Raw genomic sequence first — 17,114 nt, 5'->3', positions numbered from 1 at the left:
CCCACTGCCTAGTAACACTTAGAAAATAGTAAACACTCAATAGATATGTGTTGAATGAATGACCAAGTATATTGGAAAAAGAACCAGATGGAATTTCTAAAAATAAATAAAATAATTGAAACTAAACACCTAAATCTAGATTAAAGAGAAAAATTTTTTCAGAGAACAACCACAATATCAACAAAAGAAATATACTCCATGGTTCATCTTAGTAGTCTACCATAAATTTGATACCCAAGCCAGCAACCAGTGTAAGAAAAACAACAAACTAATCTTCCCATGAAAATAGATTTAAAAATCATAAACATTTAAAAAAATCATAAACATTTTATCAAGCAAAATCCAGAAGTTATGAAAATATATCACAGCCAATATTATAATTTAATTTATATAAATTTCAAAATTAGAGCATACTAACAATACAATCATCCTTCATTATCCAGATCTATTTGGTACCCGAGTTCAAACAGTGACAGTCTGAATAATGATTTAGGATACTAATGGGTACCTCAGTTGAGTGTATTTATTTTTTAAGGTAACATACTAATATTAGCCTCTTTTTTTTTTTTTTTTTTTGGTGTGCTATTCTATGAATTTTGACCTATGTATAGATGTCATCACTACCACCACCACAATCAGGATACAAAATGGTTCCACTGTAACCTTATAAAACTCCTTTGTGTGACCTCTTTATAGTCATATGCTCCCCCAGCTCTCAATCTTTGGCAACTACTGATCCATTCTCCATCACTATAGTTTTGGGCTTTTTTAGAATGTTATATAAATGGAATCATATAGCATGTAATATTTTGAGATTGGCTTCTTTCACTCAGAAAAATAATTTTGAGGTTCATCTAAGTTAGTTCCTATATCAATGATTCACTCTTTTTCATTGATGAAGATGGGTCTACCACAGTTTGTTCATTCACCCATTGAAGGGCATTTGGGTTGTGTTCAGGCTTTGGAGATTATAAATAAAGTTGTCATATATATTTACAAGTTTTCGTCTGAATGCATGTTTTCATTTCTCTCGGATAAATACCAAAGGAGTGGGATTTTGGGTTAGATGGTAAGCATTTGTCTAACATTATAAGAAATTTCCAGAGTAGCTGCATTTTACCTTTCTCCTAGCAATGTGTGAGTTCCAGTTGCTCTATAGCCTCACTAGCACTTGGTATTGTTAGTATTTTTTATTTTTTATTTTAATTATTCTATAATTTGGAAAGGAAATAGCTATATTTTGATAATGAGAAAACTACCTAAAATTTCATTTTAATTTATTTGTTTTTTTGTTTAGATAAAAGGGACACACACCCATGTGGTAAAATTATGAAGAAAAGAAACTGATTAGGATAAAAAGTAGATATTGATTACTTATAGCAGAAAGGGAGGCAGATGTTATCCATTAGCTTCAGAGGGGCTCTAAGATACTGATGAAATGTTATTTAGCAAGCAAAGGTGGTAGGCACAGGTGGTCCATTTTAATATTATACTTGAAACTATACCCATGTGTTTGCCACATATCATAGTTAATTTTTTTTAATGTTTGAGCATACAAAATATACAAAGTCCTCAAAGTAATGCAGAAAATATTCTAAAATCACTTCTTTCAAAAGTTCAAGTATAATGAGTTTAAAAACTTAAAATACAAGCATTTTGTAGAATTTGTATGTAAGACTTTCTTAAAGCTTGTTTAAAACTAAAGTACTTTCTTTAATATATCTGTGCTTGTGTATATCTTATAAGCCAAGTTACTGATGGGCTATCCAGTTCACTAATGAGTTTGTTTCTTTCTAGAAGCCTCAACCTGTACACAGAAGGGTTGGTCATGGTAAGACCATTCTGAATCACTGGCAAAGAGTAGCTTTCAGAAACCATGACCAGAATTTGACATTAAGAAGCACATTGAATGTATCATCTTTACTATTCACAAATTCTTAGACACATCCCAGGAAACAATCAAGACTACACAACTCTTTTTAGCAGCCTTCTCCTATTGCCACCAACACTCGAAAGGACAATGTTTACCTGTGACAACACTGGGAATTTTGGAGAGAAAGCTCTTGACTGTTCTGATGGGCACACCACCTGTCTTGTCATCTTGCATCTTCGTAATGATATCTTCAATCTGAAAGAGAATAAAGAAATGTCACTTCCTCCCATAAAGTAATCCTCTGAAAGAGGATAAAGAAATGTCACTTCCTCCCAAAATGAACATGCATGAATATGTATGAACAATAGATATAAAAAAAGTCCTCCACCTAGACAGTCAATAAACACAGTAGCAGGATCTATAATAAACCAAGCACTAGAGGTGGGTGGGGAGGCCATGAGGTTATACACACAGGAACATAAAGCATGGTCTAAAGACTCCTAGATCAAGAAGGTAAGGAGGGAAAAATATTAGGATTCCTAATGAACTGATTCCAACATGGAAGTCAATATGTATGCAATGAGATTCCTCCTCTTTTCCAAATTTGGTTTATATATAGGCTGAACAATATGAGCTATGTGGCCTTTGGGACCAGTGTAGGATCCAGACAGTATCACAAAGGAGAAAAAAATAAATACTGTAAATCAAGATGTGGAAAGTTCTGATCCAGAGAAATTGGAGGACAGGTTTCAGTGGTTGGTTGCAGTGGTGTGAGCGTGGTCACTTTGAGCCAGGATTAAAGCGGAACTCCTTTGGGACTAAAGAAGACCATACTGCCAAAAGAAAGACCATGGTGGGCTGTGGCTTGAAGCCAGTGAGATTTTATTAATAAAACAAGATATTATGTATTTATGTTGAATACAGAACCGAGAGAGAAGATGGATTACTAAGAATATAGGTGCATAAATTGGGAAATCAATTTGTAGCTAAGAATTTACAGGCCAGATGTAATTTCCTGAGCAGAAAGTTGCAGAATAGAATACAGAACAATCTTTGACAAGGACATAGATCTTATTGTTTGGGAAGTTGGGGGTAGGGAGCAACTGGGAAAAGGGAGAAAATGATGTTTAGTTTTATCACATATCTTGTTCCCCTACTCAACAGAATATTTGTGAAACACCAAGATGGGTCCTCTGAGTATTTCCATAAAAAATGCACATAACTTTAAGTCTAGAGATTTAAAACTCTAGCCCATCTAGTCTAACATACTGGTATTGCAATTTGAGGTTGAATTTCTCAAAATCGCACAGCAACTTACTTGAAAGATATAAATAACTCATTAGAGACTAGTTAGAATGCAAAATTACTTAATTAAATACAATAGCTAAACTATATTAAGAATTTACTATGTGGCACAATATCGTACATATATTAACCTACTTAATTTTCATGATTATTTCATAATCTAGATTCTATGTTACCCTCACTTTTCACATATCAAACCAGGGTAGATCAGGTAATTGTAACAAATAACCCTCAAAATCATAATGGCTGGGTACAAACAAGTTTATTTCTTTCTCATGCTTCAAGTCTATCACAGGTCACCAGGGGGCCTCTGCTCATTGTAGTTATTCTGTGACCCAGGTTGATGGAATGGTCACCATCTTGAATGTTGCTCATCATTGTGCTAGAGGGACAAGAGAGAATTCTGGAGAATTTTGCATTGATTATTAAATGTTATAGCCAAGAAACCCTATATACAACACCTTTGCTCACAATTCTTTGGCCAGAACTAGTTACATGGCACCACCCAACTACAAAGGAGCCAGGGGGTTGAGTCTTTTGGGTGCCAGGAGGAAAGGGAAACTGACCATCTGTGAACAGCCCCAATGACCACCACAGAGGTTAAGCAACCTTCTCAAAGTCACACAGCTACCCAGTTGAGTTTAAACACAGCCACAGACTTCAGAGCTCAGGTTTCTAACCCCTGAGCTGTGCTGCCTTCAATAAGATTCCCAGAAAAGCAGCCAAGCAGGAAGACCACTTTCCTCTGGTTATTTCTGGGTTTTTCTGAGAAGTAGTGATAATGAGAAAGAATCTTAAGCTCCTGGCCCTTTAGGGAGTAGATGAATATATCATGCTAAGAATAAAGGTTATTCTCTGAAGACCTACATTCTGGTAAGTGACAGGATAAGAAGATTTTTCATCCACATTCATGTCACCGTCTCAGCTACTGCCCTGCCTTACTGCCCTTCACCTCAGCCCAATGATTTAGAGTAGTCTGAGTATTCCTTACTAATAGTCAAGAAGAGTTATTCCTAGAAAAAATGTCATATTTTCAAGGTAATCTATGCCTTTGATCTGGTGTGCTATCTGAACCCACATGTATCAGTTACATTGATGCTTTTTATAGAATGGACTCAAAATCATTGGGAATTGGAGGGAAGCCAATATTTCAATTCAGTTAGACTCTTGACTTGCCATTAGATGATAGTAATTACCAGTCCCTGCTGATGTGGGCTGGATTGAACGACTGGCTGTGCAGAGGCATGCTCCACAGTACTCTTCTTCCATGCTCTATGAAGTCATTTCATCCCAACACCAAATCTTAAAAGGACATATTTATTAAAGAATACCTACCTATCTTCTCATGTGGGCTCACAATATGCCAAGATGTATGAGGTATATTATTTATCAGAGGTTATAGCCAGGTCAAAAAGACAACACCCTAAGTGACCAGAAAGGGAATTACATTGCAGCAATAGTTTACAACACCAGAAGTGTGGAAGAATGTTCATTGGTTCCCAAATCTTGACTTCTCCATAGTATTAATATTTACCCAAATCCATGAGTCTGCCCCTTGACCTTTGGGCTTGGTCATGTGACTTGCCTGGCTAATGGGAGCATACTGAACGTGAGGTTAGCAGAGGCTTTCAATGTACCTGCATGGTCATGCTCACCCTCTTCTCCTGCATTCCTATATCAGATAGTTGTCGCAAGGAGGATGAGAGACATCTGGATCAGAAGGGACCCAACCTACAGCCAGATAGGTCAAATCGTAGTTGATCTGCACACTCATGAGTTTATTGTTATATGGCCCTGAGTTTGGGTGGTTTACTATCCGGAAAAATTGTGGCTATAGCTTACTGACACAGCAGGGCTCTAAAATAAATGCACCTATCAAAAATTGCTGAAGCCACACAAACAGTAATAAGAATCAAGAATCCTAGAGGTGGGGTATACTAAAATCCAGTGCTTTTTACGAATGCAGAAATTCCAATAATACCATCCACAATTTACTTAAAAAATTCTTAGGGCCTATACTCTTCTGTAGCCCATTCTGTTGTGTCAGGAAAATTTGTGATAGCTGAGTTTGATTGTGGAGCATGGTCTTCTGCAACATCAGCTAATAATACTGCTTCTGATTTTTTTTTTTTTGGTCAAGTTTTTGGTGACATGCTGAGAGTACAGACCTACCAAAAAATCCAGAGTCGGATCCCAGGAGGCTATATAAATTATAATGGCAAATATTTTCAGAACATCTACAAATGATCAACACTGTCCCCGGTATTATTTTAAATAAATTATCTAATTAATTTCTCAGTCTTAAAAGTTATTTAGTAAAGATATTGAAATTTAGGCTCAGAAGGTTAGATTTATCCAAGGACAAATGGCTAGTAAGTGGCAAAGTCCAAATTCTTGCCCAAGTCTTCCTGACTCTAATGTCCAAACTCCATCAAATCCAAGATTCCTCTTATTTTTGACCAGTGTCTGCTGACATGCTCTTCAGATGCAAGGCACCTAATACTGTTTGCATTGAAGGGGAAGTTCAGCTCAGTCCTAAGGGGGTGGAGAAGGAAACAGAGAAATTGATCCAGATAATCAGATTATCAACCGTCTCAGAATTTATTTTGGTCCAATGACTGCTGATGTCTAGCTGCTCTGTGTTTTTTCTTCCTTTGTCCCAGAGACTTGGCAAGATTTATCTTCTATGGTGGATCACAGCTCCTGGGTGGGGACTGGGGAGATAGGAGGGTGTCTATTTATATTTTCTTGGTTATTCAGTCCCATCTAACTTCAGACACCTTTTGTTCCTGAAGAAGAGCAACATCAATTTCTTGACATCCTTTATTTAATATGAAGCTCTGAATCATTAGGGAGAATGTTGGACCTAAATTTCCCTGTGCCAATCAATAAGACATGGCTGTTGTTTGACAGCAAGTAATGCAGAAAAGCTCCTTGACCAACTCATCTGGTTCTGCCTGGATGAGTCCCAACAACCAGGACACCCTCCTACAAAGGAGCTCAAGACTCAGCACTGACATGCACGTAGAACATTCTTCCAAAGAGCAGGGAAAATGGGAACCGTTACACTATAGGGTGGGTTTCCTTTGAATTGAGGAGTGTCATGAGACAGTAGACATAATTCACTGAAATAACTGTGGGGTATAAGAGGAGTGGGGAGAAGCAACCACCTGTCCACAAAGTGAGGCCGAAGCAGGACTGCAGGAAGAACACTGGTCTGAGACCCAGGAGAAAGGCTAGCCTCAGCTTCACTGATTTGCTGTGTCAACCTTGGACAAGTTACTTAACCTCTCTGGATATAGTGCCCTCATCTCTACAGTGATAGGCCTGATGGCTAAACTAAGATTTCTAGTTCTAAGACACAAGAACTTTCCCTGACTTGACAAATGTAAGGCTGTGTCTGCAAGAAAAGGACAGGACAGGCAATCACGTCTCTGGCTTTCCATTCTCCCTGCTGCCCATTGGCCAGATGGCTCCATACAGAACTCTTCCCTGGGCTGAGGTGCAAGGTGATGTGCACAGCAGGACTGGGAAGTTTTGGTGTTTTAAGAAATCATTTTGGACAAACGGCATTAGAAGCCAGACAGAGACATGATCTAAAGAGGCCCTGACACTGTTCCTTACTGATCAGTTCCTTGCCTGCTCATCTCTGCTTATACAGATGACACTCCCAACAGAAATGACAAAAGGCCAATATTAGTTTTGTTTGTGTAAGTTAATTATCCAGTGAACTGATTTATTTAGCTCCTCCAATTTTTCCTCAGTGGAAGATTTAAAAACTTCAAGAATAGGAAAACTATATTGCCATTATTAAAAAAATATATATATATACCCACCACAATTTTAGCAAAAAAGTATGCCTCAGGCATGAAGGTCTTTTTTATTGAAGCGTTTCATCTTGACTTTGCAATCAATTGCCTATTTTTCGCCACTAATGCCTGTCATTCCAGCTCCTGCATTTCATTAAAGACCCTTTCTGTTTTGGTGTCTATGAATGAGTGAAAATGACTCTTTGGACACATCTTATCAGCCCAGAGGCAGGAATCAGAGCTGGCAAGTGATAATCATATTTCTTAATCCAAAATGTGTATGCTTCACTGAGCATGCTCTGTCCCCATATGTGTTCCATAAGATCAGGCTATTTTTCATTTTTATTTTTAAAAACATAGCACATTGCTATTTTCAACTTATAAATGTACTCAGCTTCACTTACCGGGTTAGTGGACATTTATTGAGCGCCTACAAAGTGCCAGGCACAATTTTAGTTTCTACAGTTACAGAAGTGGGTAAAAGTCTGTTCCCTTTCATCGTGGACTAATACAGTTCAGAAAGATTCTGGCATCGGGGTTCAAAGTTAAGGATGTGGCAGCAGAGCCAAGTACAGGCTCAAAAGAGCTTGACAGTGAAACACTAAGGAATACTACTTTCAGAGGTCATCAAAAAGGGGAACCCCTCCCTCCCTCTTTCACCATCCCATTCAAAAGATGGTGATTTCAACGGCAGGAGGGAAATCCTCAGAGTCCTTGTGCTAGCTATGACAATGATTGAAATGCCTGTTAATTTATTTTCAGTTAAACTTACTTCTGAATCATTGTATCAGCCTGAAATGCTTTTGATAGAAAGTTAAAAAAAAAATCCAAACTCTAAACATGGGGAATTATTTTTCCCAAATAACAAGCAATTTGTGCATGGATGGCTGATAGCATTACTGGGGTTATGTAATTCTATGTGAATCATCATCTTGGCCTTTCCCTCGTGCTTGCCAGAGAGTGGCCTCAGCTCTAGGCGTCACTTCTACTTTTGACAATAAGAAGAAAGGCAGGAAGAAGGGCAGAGTGTTGGTAGATCTGTACTTGTTCCTTTTATCCAGAAAGCACACATCTTCCCAGAAGAGGCCAACAGATCTGTGCTCTAGTCTCATTGGCCAGAGCATGTCGCATGGTAAAGGGAGCTGGGCAAAGGGTATTCAGCTTATCCAACCTCCATATCACATGGAAGCATGGGAGAGGGGGAATAAAAACAGGGTTGGTTTCACCAAATAACATTGTCCGCCACAAAGATCCTGTATTAAAGAACATTCATAAAGGATGACCAGGCAGGCCTGACTCCTCTCTGATCTGTTCTCCATATTGTAGCTCGTGTGATATCCTTAAAGGAAAAAATTCATCGTTTAACTCCCCTGCTTAAAATCTGTCTATGGTTTCTCAGTGCTTATTCTGTTATAAGGTCTGTTAGGACCCTCTGTCTTTTCTCTATATCAATTATCACTTTAACTTGTACTTGCTTTTCCCATTTGACTATTTTTCTGATCATTTAATCCTAATAGTAGGTGCTCAGTAAATATTTATTGATGAATAATTATATGAATGACATGAGTGCTATTCTATTCCTTTTTTAAATTGAAGAATAATTGACATGCAATATTATACTAGTTTCAGATGTACAACCTAGTGATTCAATATTTGCATATAAAATGGTCACCACAATAAACCTAGTTACCAACTGTCACCAGACCCAGTTGCTACAATATTATTGACTATATTCCCTATGCTGTACTCTACATCCCCTTGTCTTCTTTATTTTATAACTGTAAGATTATACCTCTTAATCCCCTTCACCTGTTTTGCCCATCCCTCCATCTCCCTCCCCACCAGTTTTTTCTCTGTATCAGCCACCAGTGAATAAAAGACAGTCTGTTCTCTCTCATCATGGATCATCAGTTTGTTCTTTGTATCAATGAGTTTGTTTGCACTTGTTTTGTTTGTTCATTTGCTTTGTTTTCCACATTTAAGTGAAGTCATACGTCTTTCTCTCTTATTTCTCTTAGCATAATGGTCTCAAAGTCCATCCATATTGCTGCAGATGGCAAGATTTCATTCTGTTTTAATGGCTGAGTAATATCCCATTATGGATGGATGGATGGATGGATAGATGGATGGATAGATAGATATAGATATATTTCATATATATATAATTTTCTTTATCCATTCACCTATTGAGGGACATTGAAATTGCTTCCATCTCATGCGTACTATTTTTTTTAAGGATAGAGAGAGAAAGCATGTATGTGTGCACAGGGTTGGGGAGGGTCAGAGGGAGAGGGAAAGAGAGAATCTCAAGCAGGCTTCATGCCCAGTGCAGTGGGGCTTGATATCATGACCTGAGCTGAAATCAAGTGTCGCATACTTAACAACTGAGCCATCCCGGCACCCACCATAAGCATTATATTCTTCAAGAACTTTGTCTTGGATTCCAGCATTAAATGGGATGCTTAATATATTAGTATCTTATGGGTGGTAATATCTGAACTTTAAGGTGAACTTGGTGTTTACATTTTTAAAGATCATTCTGCTTTGGAAATGAATTAAATAAATGAATCTTAGCTACAATGTTCAAAGAATTGTTCAATAGGCACCCGAGTATCAGTTGAGCTTAGAGCAGCTCCCTAATGTACTATGCCTGACATTACCCAGGGGCAATGCCAGGGTAAAAGGACAAAGTTGTTTTACTTGTATTGTCTCCTGGAAGCTTATTTTTATGGTCTTAGTATTACTATATGTAGTGCTTCATAAATTACTTTTATGGAAAACATTTTCCCCCGTTTACTTGAAGAGAAAAACAGACAAGAATGACGTTTTTGGTTAGTGAATAAATGTTTTATTGATGATATTTTAGAGCAAATGACTCCCCTCAGCTTGAAGGAATGGCAAAGCTTTAGAAGGCATAGTGTCTCTTGTATAAGCATCTATTGTTTGCTTGGAAATAAGTGGAGCGGGTCCTTTGGGTGAGCCATAGAATAAGGAATCTCTGACTGCAGAAGGCCAGCTATGAGGAAAAGGGACACTGATCAAGAAGACGTTCTAGCAATGGGAAAGGACCTAAAATCTCTATTATAATCTTCTCAAATTGCTCTAATTTGCACACCATCTGCTTCTTATTCTCCGCCCTTTATAAAAAAAAAAAACAAAAAAACACTGATACTTAGGGCAAGCAAATTGTCCAAGGCCACATGAGGCTGTTGAATAATGATATCACTGGTATCAAACCCAGGCAGTCTTGCCCCAGAGCTGTCTCCTGGGATCACTATCCCAGATGTCAGGGCAACTTCCAAGCAGACCCTGGTTCACCTAAGTCTTTAGCAGAGTAGAAGAAAATGCAGATGATGAGGCCACATCCTATGCTTCAATGTTTAGTACACAGTGTGGAAGGCAGAAACAATGATCCCCTCAAAAGTTGTCCACATTCTAATTGCTGGAAACTGTGAAGATGTTACTTTGTATGGCAACAGAGACTTTGCAGGTGTGATTCAAGTTAAGGACCTTGAGGTGGGTGAATGATTATCCTGGGTTATGTAGGTGCACTCAGTCTAATCATCTTGAAAGATGAAGACTCTTCCCAGCTAAGTCATTTAGAGAGAGATGTGACCACAGAAAAAAATGTCCAAGACATGAGACTCTGCTGGCTTTAAAGATGAAGGAATGGACTATAAGGCAAAGAATGTGGTGACCTCTTGGAAAAAGGCAAGGAAACAGATCGTCTCCTAGAGCCTTCAAAAGGTATACAGTCCAGCCAAGATCTTGATGTTAGCCTAGAGACCCCCACATCAGACTTCAGACAACAAGAACTGTACTATAGTATAAATGTATCTTGTGTTAAACCATTAAGCCTAAGGTAATTTGTTATAGCAGCAGTAGAAAACTAATACATATAGTGACCCATACTCATGAATAAATGTCTGGAAAATCAGTAGTCTGCATTGTTTCCAAAATAGATTAGTATTTTAGAGAGGAAGTGGGTGGATTTCCCCACATTCCACTGTTCTCTGTTCCATCTGAACAGCTTAACAGACAAACCAAGGGATTGTGATAGTCTGCTCGGGGGAAGATGTCAGAGTTGAGGACAACAAAAACATCTGTCTATAACCTGAAGTAATTGCTTCCATGACATTTTAAGCGCTTCAGTTTCTGGTCTACCTGGGACCAATTAGATGGTGGCTCAGAGGTTACTTTTAAGGGCTTCTTAAATGGGTCACAGTAGCCCATTAATTAATGCCAACATAACATTCTATACATGGAAAAACAAATATCCTTTTTTATTTCCCATCTCAATTTTATCTTGCCACATTCTTCAACCTGGCCTGCCAAGGGAGAACTAGCCCACAAGGAATATCACGTAGCAACACAGCCCAAATAATTAGGTAAGCAGGATAAATGCTCCAAATGTGAATATATATCTTTTCATATTAAGTTTCTATAGAAAGATTCTAGTTTTAACATGTATATCACCTTCCCCTTACTGCTGGAAAGAGCCTAACAATACTTTTGTTTCCAAGGAAAACCCAGTCCACCCAGTGTCCTAGAATATCGCTGCAATTTTTTTCCACTTGGAAAAGATTGAAGAACATGAGACCTGTCCTCCCTCTGACCCCAAGGACATCCTGGATGCTGAAATCACTTATTCTTTCTGGCTCACTTCCTTTCTGACTCTACCTTAACACCCTGTCCTACCCCAAACTAAACAACTGAAATGGCAACTAGAATGAATTTCAGGGCCTGAAATAATTTATGTAAATTATCCCCTCCTCAGAAACCTGTGGTGGCTCCCTCCTGCCACAAAATAAATGCCAGGTTTCCTCCTATAGAATTCAGGGTCCTTTATTATTTGGTGTCAAACTACCTTTCCAGCATCAACTCCTACAATGCTTTTTGTTTCTGGACACACCTATCTGCAAAAACTCCCTGCTCTCTCTCCTGGCCCACACTATGCTTCATCTAACCTACTGCAAACCCACCTGGATCCTAGTCATACTACTAGGTCTTGCTCCAAAGCAAGCCCCTCTTCTAGGAAATGACCCTTGATGTTTCCAGTCCATGCACACATATGCATTATAAATTGTCTATATTTCTTGCTCCCCTTTTTCCATTCCAAGGATATGAGGCAAGAACCAGAAGTTGCCTGCTTGGCTCAGGACTGCCTGTTACAGAAGAACCTGAGGTGGCACCACTTCTTGGTGCTAAGCATCTCATTGAAGTTGGCCATGGTACCACCCTTGGTCCTCGAGGGCTCATCCTGCCTACCTCTCCTCAGCTCGGTGAGTGTGATTTTAAGTAGTGTGGGTTCATCTGTCCCCCCTCCCTGGCCTGACCCAAGGGGCATGCTCTTCATTTCTTCAGATCACAGCCTCTTTGCACCCAAATGTGTCATTTTCTCTTCCTGGGGCCTTTTCTTTGATTATACCATTCTTCATGTCTGATGCTCGAGCTGCTCCAGTGAATGCAAGAGTCATCCCTGAGGGAGGAGACTGAGACAAATCACAGTGGGGTGGGGGGAGCTTCCATAGAGGCAAAATCAGGCAAAGCAGTCCTAAAGGAGAAATGGGAGGTGAATCATTGCTTGTTCCAAATATATTTGAATACTCACGATGTGCTAGGTGCTGGGAAACCAGACAGGCAGGTCCTTCCCTCGCTGCTCACCTTTTAGGCGGGGAGGCCCCTCCAGGATGTTTAATGAGCCAAAGGAAAAAGGGGTACAGTCCCCAAGGGGGCCATGCAAAAGATTTTGCAATGACACCACTAACTTCAGGTGATTCCTGCCTCTTCTCCTGAGGAAGCCCCTTAGCCACTGCCCATAGCATCCAGCATCCTACTGGACCCCGTGGGCAGGGCTCTGGACAACTCTGATTTGTGCTGCCAGTGGGTGACAGCAAGGCTTCCAATTGGGGTCTCATATCTCAAGGCTCTCCTGTGGATAATTAATGCTACTTCTGAATATACAGCCCCAGGGGCTGATATTTTCTGGAATACATACCGAAGTGATGCTGTACGGACTCCCCTTTCTGGGCTGAACTGACTGCCCAGAGGTTGTGATCCCACCTGCAGAGTTCGAGTCCTTCCCCTCCCTACATTCCTGTGCCAGAAAGTGCCCCTTGCATGCCCTTTCTCCCTCCTTACTCAAAGAAGACTGTGGCACACTCGGGTCTTTCTGAAATGGCTGGCATCTCCCTTTCATTCCAGCCACCAAGGGATTAAACAGAACAGGTCAAGGAATCATGGGTAATTTCATCCTCTTCTTAAGCTTGATATTTCCCCAAATTTCTTTAAAATCAAGGAACCACTTTATTTCCAAGAACAGCAATTTATTTCTAAAATTTAAATGAGTATATAGGCAAAAGTTCTTAGCACACAGTGCCCAGCACATAGATAGTTGCTCCCGAGAAATGTTACTCTCTCCTCCTTCATAATAGATTTTAAATTCTTTCTCCATCTGAGGCAAGGGAGTAACCACAGGAGGTTCTACTGCTCCCTGGAGATTATAAGGGAGCCTCTGAGGACAGCAGCTGCTCCCAGAGAGCCACGCTTTCCAAACAGGTGTCCCTAAAGTCACTTCTCACTGAATGGGACCCACTTTGCATAGGTTTCCAACTACAGAGAAAATTATTATTTCATTACCCAGCTCTGTATTAGCCTGAGCTCCCCAGAGCAGTCTTATTTTGGCCTTAGATCCCAAGTCCCACCACAAGCTAGGATAAGCAGCAGAATTTGCCAAGGGGAGGGGGGGGGTGCATATCTGCCTAAAGGAAGGACAAGCTTTGCAAGCCCAGGAACAGGTGTTCTTTTTAATCTCCAAGCCCTTTGCCTACTGCTCCTGAAATTAGTCTGAAAGAAAAACTTTCATCTTCAAGAAAATGAGATTTATGGCAGTATGCATCTCTCCGATTTAATTCTGATTTTATTCTAAGGAGCTTGAGCAACTCAGGGAAGCATCTGATGGACCGTCGGAAAACCCGGGGTAAATACCCATATCTGAAAATAAAACAGGCGAGCCCCCAGGGAGAATGGCAGGGTCATTTGCCAATGACTTCTATTTATCACCCAAATTAAGTAGCTTTTGTAGTTATTATTATTATTATTATTATTATTATTATTATTATTTTTGCAGTCTCCCTGCATCTCTTCTGCAGCAGGAAGGCAAGAAAGCATCAGGTGGTGCCTGGATGCTGACCAGGCTCTAGGAGCCATGGGGGCCCAGCCCCCACCTATGGGGGAGGCAGGTGGGTGGGAACGTGGTCCTCCTGCTTGCCAGTCATTAGGCCATGCTGCCTACCTCACAGTCATCAGGAGGAACAGAGGAGAAAAAGATTGTAAGTAGAAACTTATGTTTCTTTCCAATAAAACTATCTGTGCCTCTTTCCAATAAAAAGAAATTTCTTTCTCTATTTATGGATTAAGGAGTTGCGGGGATCTAGGAGGTGGAGAGGGGCAACACCTATCAAGAAACTGGATTTGAAACACTGACCATGACAATTTGGGAGGCAGTGGGTTTTGTCCCTCACCTGAGGAGGAGGGCTTTCACAGGGCCTAAGTCACCTGGGGAGGGTGTCGACTAGGTCAATGGCTGGTGGGTGAGGGGCAATTTCAGCCCTGACTCCGCTGACTCACAGCAGAAAGACCCAGTCTCAGGTGTGACTTCCACAAGTTGGCTCTTGCTTCACAGGAACCCCCTGCTGCATGGTGATGTTCTTCATATGCCTCATTGTGAAGCCCCTGGTTATGGCTGAACAGTGTCCACCCCAAATTATACCTCTGTTACTTCAGAATGGGACCTTGTTTGGAGATAGGGTCTTTGTAGAGCTCATCATGTTAAAATGATGCCATCAAGTTGGGTTCTAATCCAGTAAGACTTATACAAAGGGGATATCTGGACCCAGAGATGTGTAAAGGCAAGATGTGAAGAGACGGGGAGGAGGCAGCCTCCTCAAGCCAAGGAGAAAGGCCTGGGACACATCCATCCCTCGCAGCTTTTGGAAGGAAGCAGCCCTATTGACTCCTTGATTCTGGACTTGGAGACTCTAGAACTTTGAGACAAAACTTTTATGTAGTTTAGGCCACTCAGCCTGCAACATTTTGTTACAGCCCTAGCACACTGATACACTCCTCCTGACTACAGGCCACAGACTTTAATTTTTTCCAGCTATTTCCATTCAGCATGCAATGAAAACAATTTCCTCTCATGCTCTCTTCCTCCCCATCTCCTTTCCCTTCCTGGGCTCCCTTTCTCCAAACACACACACACACACACACACACACACAGTCCCAGGAGATGATGACTAATTATATTCAGATTAGACAGTGTTCCATGTGCAAAATTACCTAATTTGACATCTTGTGTATTGTCTGGTCCCCAGGAAGCCACACAGCATACTACTTTGAAGCTCTGGCTTTCTGAAAGCCAAGACTACGTCTAACATTAGGTTTGGGATTCACAGACCAGATTCATAACTAAGAAGGTCAGGAAGACTCTTGTTTTCCAGAATCAAGAGTAAAGAGTATCACAATTAGAGTTGGTCTTTTGTTTGTTCTAAAATTATCTGTGATAGGGAATATATAGAAACTCCTACACATACAGCACAGACATATAGATAAACATCATGCAAATAATTTGAGAGATAAATGACTTAGCAGCCCATATGTAAACTAATTTGCCATTGAATCAACTGAAAACTTAAAATGTATTGTGACAGCAAACAAACGAACAAAACCCAAAAAGTTAATTTGATCTTAGGATGCATTAGCAGAAACATACTGCCCTTAATGAGGGAGGTGATAGGGCCCTCATCTGTACTGATGAGGCTGCACTTAAAAATGCCAAGTTCCCTTCTAGCACCAGACTGAAGAGGACCCACAAACTGTAGTGAACATAAAAGCAAGTGACCTAGATCTTAATGAAAGCATTAAATGGCAGAGGTAGAAGTTGGTAGGGCAGTGATTACTCCTTTATCCCAAATATCAACTTAAAAAAAAAAGCAAGTGACCTAGATCTTAATGAAAGCATTAAATGGCAGAGGTAGAAGTTGGTAGGGCAGTGATTACTCCTTTATCCCAAATATCAACTTAAAAAAAAAAAAACACAGTAAAAAATGTGTTTGCTCTGCAAATGCAGCTTCCAAGCAAGGACCACAGCCCTTTCTATGTAGAGATTTCGGAGCTGCTACTGCCCAACTCTTAAAGCACTTCTTGAGTCAAGTCATGGCCCCTAGAAGCTGCTTTTGCAACCTAAAATGAATCTAAGTCAGTTTGGAAGAGAAATTTGTTAGTCCATGAGCTTAGCCCTCCCTGGGGTGAGTCAGTCCATCCAATGAGCTAACTTTTACCAGGGAACTGAGAGAAGAGGACCACAAAGAAGACAGGGGACAGAGGGAAGTGAGGATGTGGCAGGAGGGGGGAGCCTGAGACTTGAATTCTAAGGTAGGGAAGGTCCAGGTGAGGGGCTGCAGGCAGAAGGGGTGTGGGTGATGGTGGGATAGAAGGATCCCTCACAGCCCTGGCAGGGGTGGGAGGCACAGTGTCCTGGAGGCAGGAGAGATGTCTCATCTCCATAAGCCCTCAGAGTGGCCTTTCTACATGTGGGTCTTAACCTTGCTTTGTCATGAGGGAATCACTTCCCCTTCCAGGGTCTTAGTCTCCTTGTGAATGAATCGGACCGGCTGCATCATGGAACACGGTTTTGCAGAAAATGTTTAAGACAGATAAGTTCCCTCATTTCCCTGAAATCCCAGTGCTGGTATGGGTACCATTTGGGTTTCTGGGTGTTTCCAGGCCCATCTGGACCAGCTTGCTTCATCCCTCCTACCTACAAGGTAATGATGGCTCCATGGGGAGGGGTGGAGAAGTGAGGAAGAAGCGCTCCCTGTCCCAGGCCTACCCTGTGGCCTAAACCTCTTAGCCACCTGCTCTGCCTCTCCCCAAGTCAGCATAGGGTTCAAACGAGACGAGACGTATGGGAAGTTCTTTTGAGAGCTGGGAGGGGCTATGCTCAGGCTGCCCCAGGCCCAGCTGCCCCTGGGGAAAGGTGGGTTCTGGCATAGTGGGGGGGCTTTCCAGCACTGAGCCTTAGGGGGATGGACAGCACCATCCAAAATATAAGTGAGTTCTCAAAC

The 17,114-nt window shown here is 40.8% G+C and overlaps 1 protein-coding gene across 26 annotated transcripts in view; it reads right to left on the bottom strand.

The window, feature by feature from the left end:
- Positions 1–17,114, bottom strand: part of RGS6 (regulator of G protein signaling 6) — a 544,783-nt gene that overhangs the window by 173,365 nt on the left and 354,304 nt on the right. For all 26 annotated transcript variants that reach the window (XM_072761912.1, XM_072761919.1, XM_072761924.1 and 23 more), the window contains exon 3: positions 2,029–2,128. In XM_072761912.1, coding sequence (XP_072618013.1) covers positions 2,029–2,128 — 100 coding nt within the window. The remainder of the gene's footprint in view (positions 1–2,028; positions 2,129–17,114) is intronic.

This window comes from Vulpes vulpes, chromosome 6 (assembly GCF_048418805.1).
Source record: "Vulpes vulpes isolate BD-2025 chromosome 6, VulVul3, whole genome shotgun sequence".
In the NCBI taxonomy this organism is placed as follows: Eukaryota; Metazoa; Chordata; class Mammalia; order Carnivora; family Canidae; genus Vulpes; species Vulpes vulpes.
Note: the sequence above shows the minus strand (reverse complement) of the source record. Positions and strands in the feature narration are given on the sequence as shown.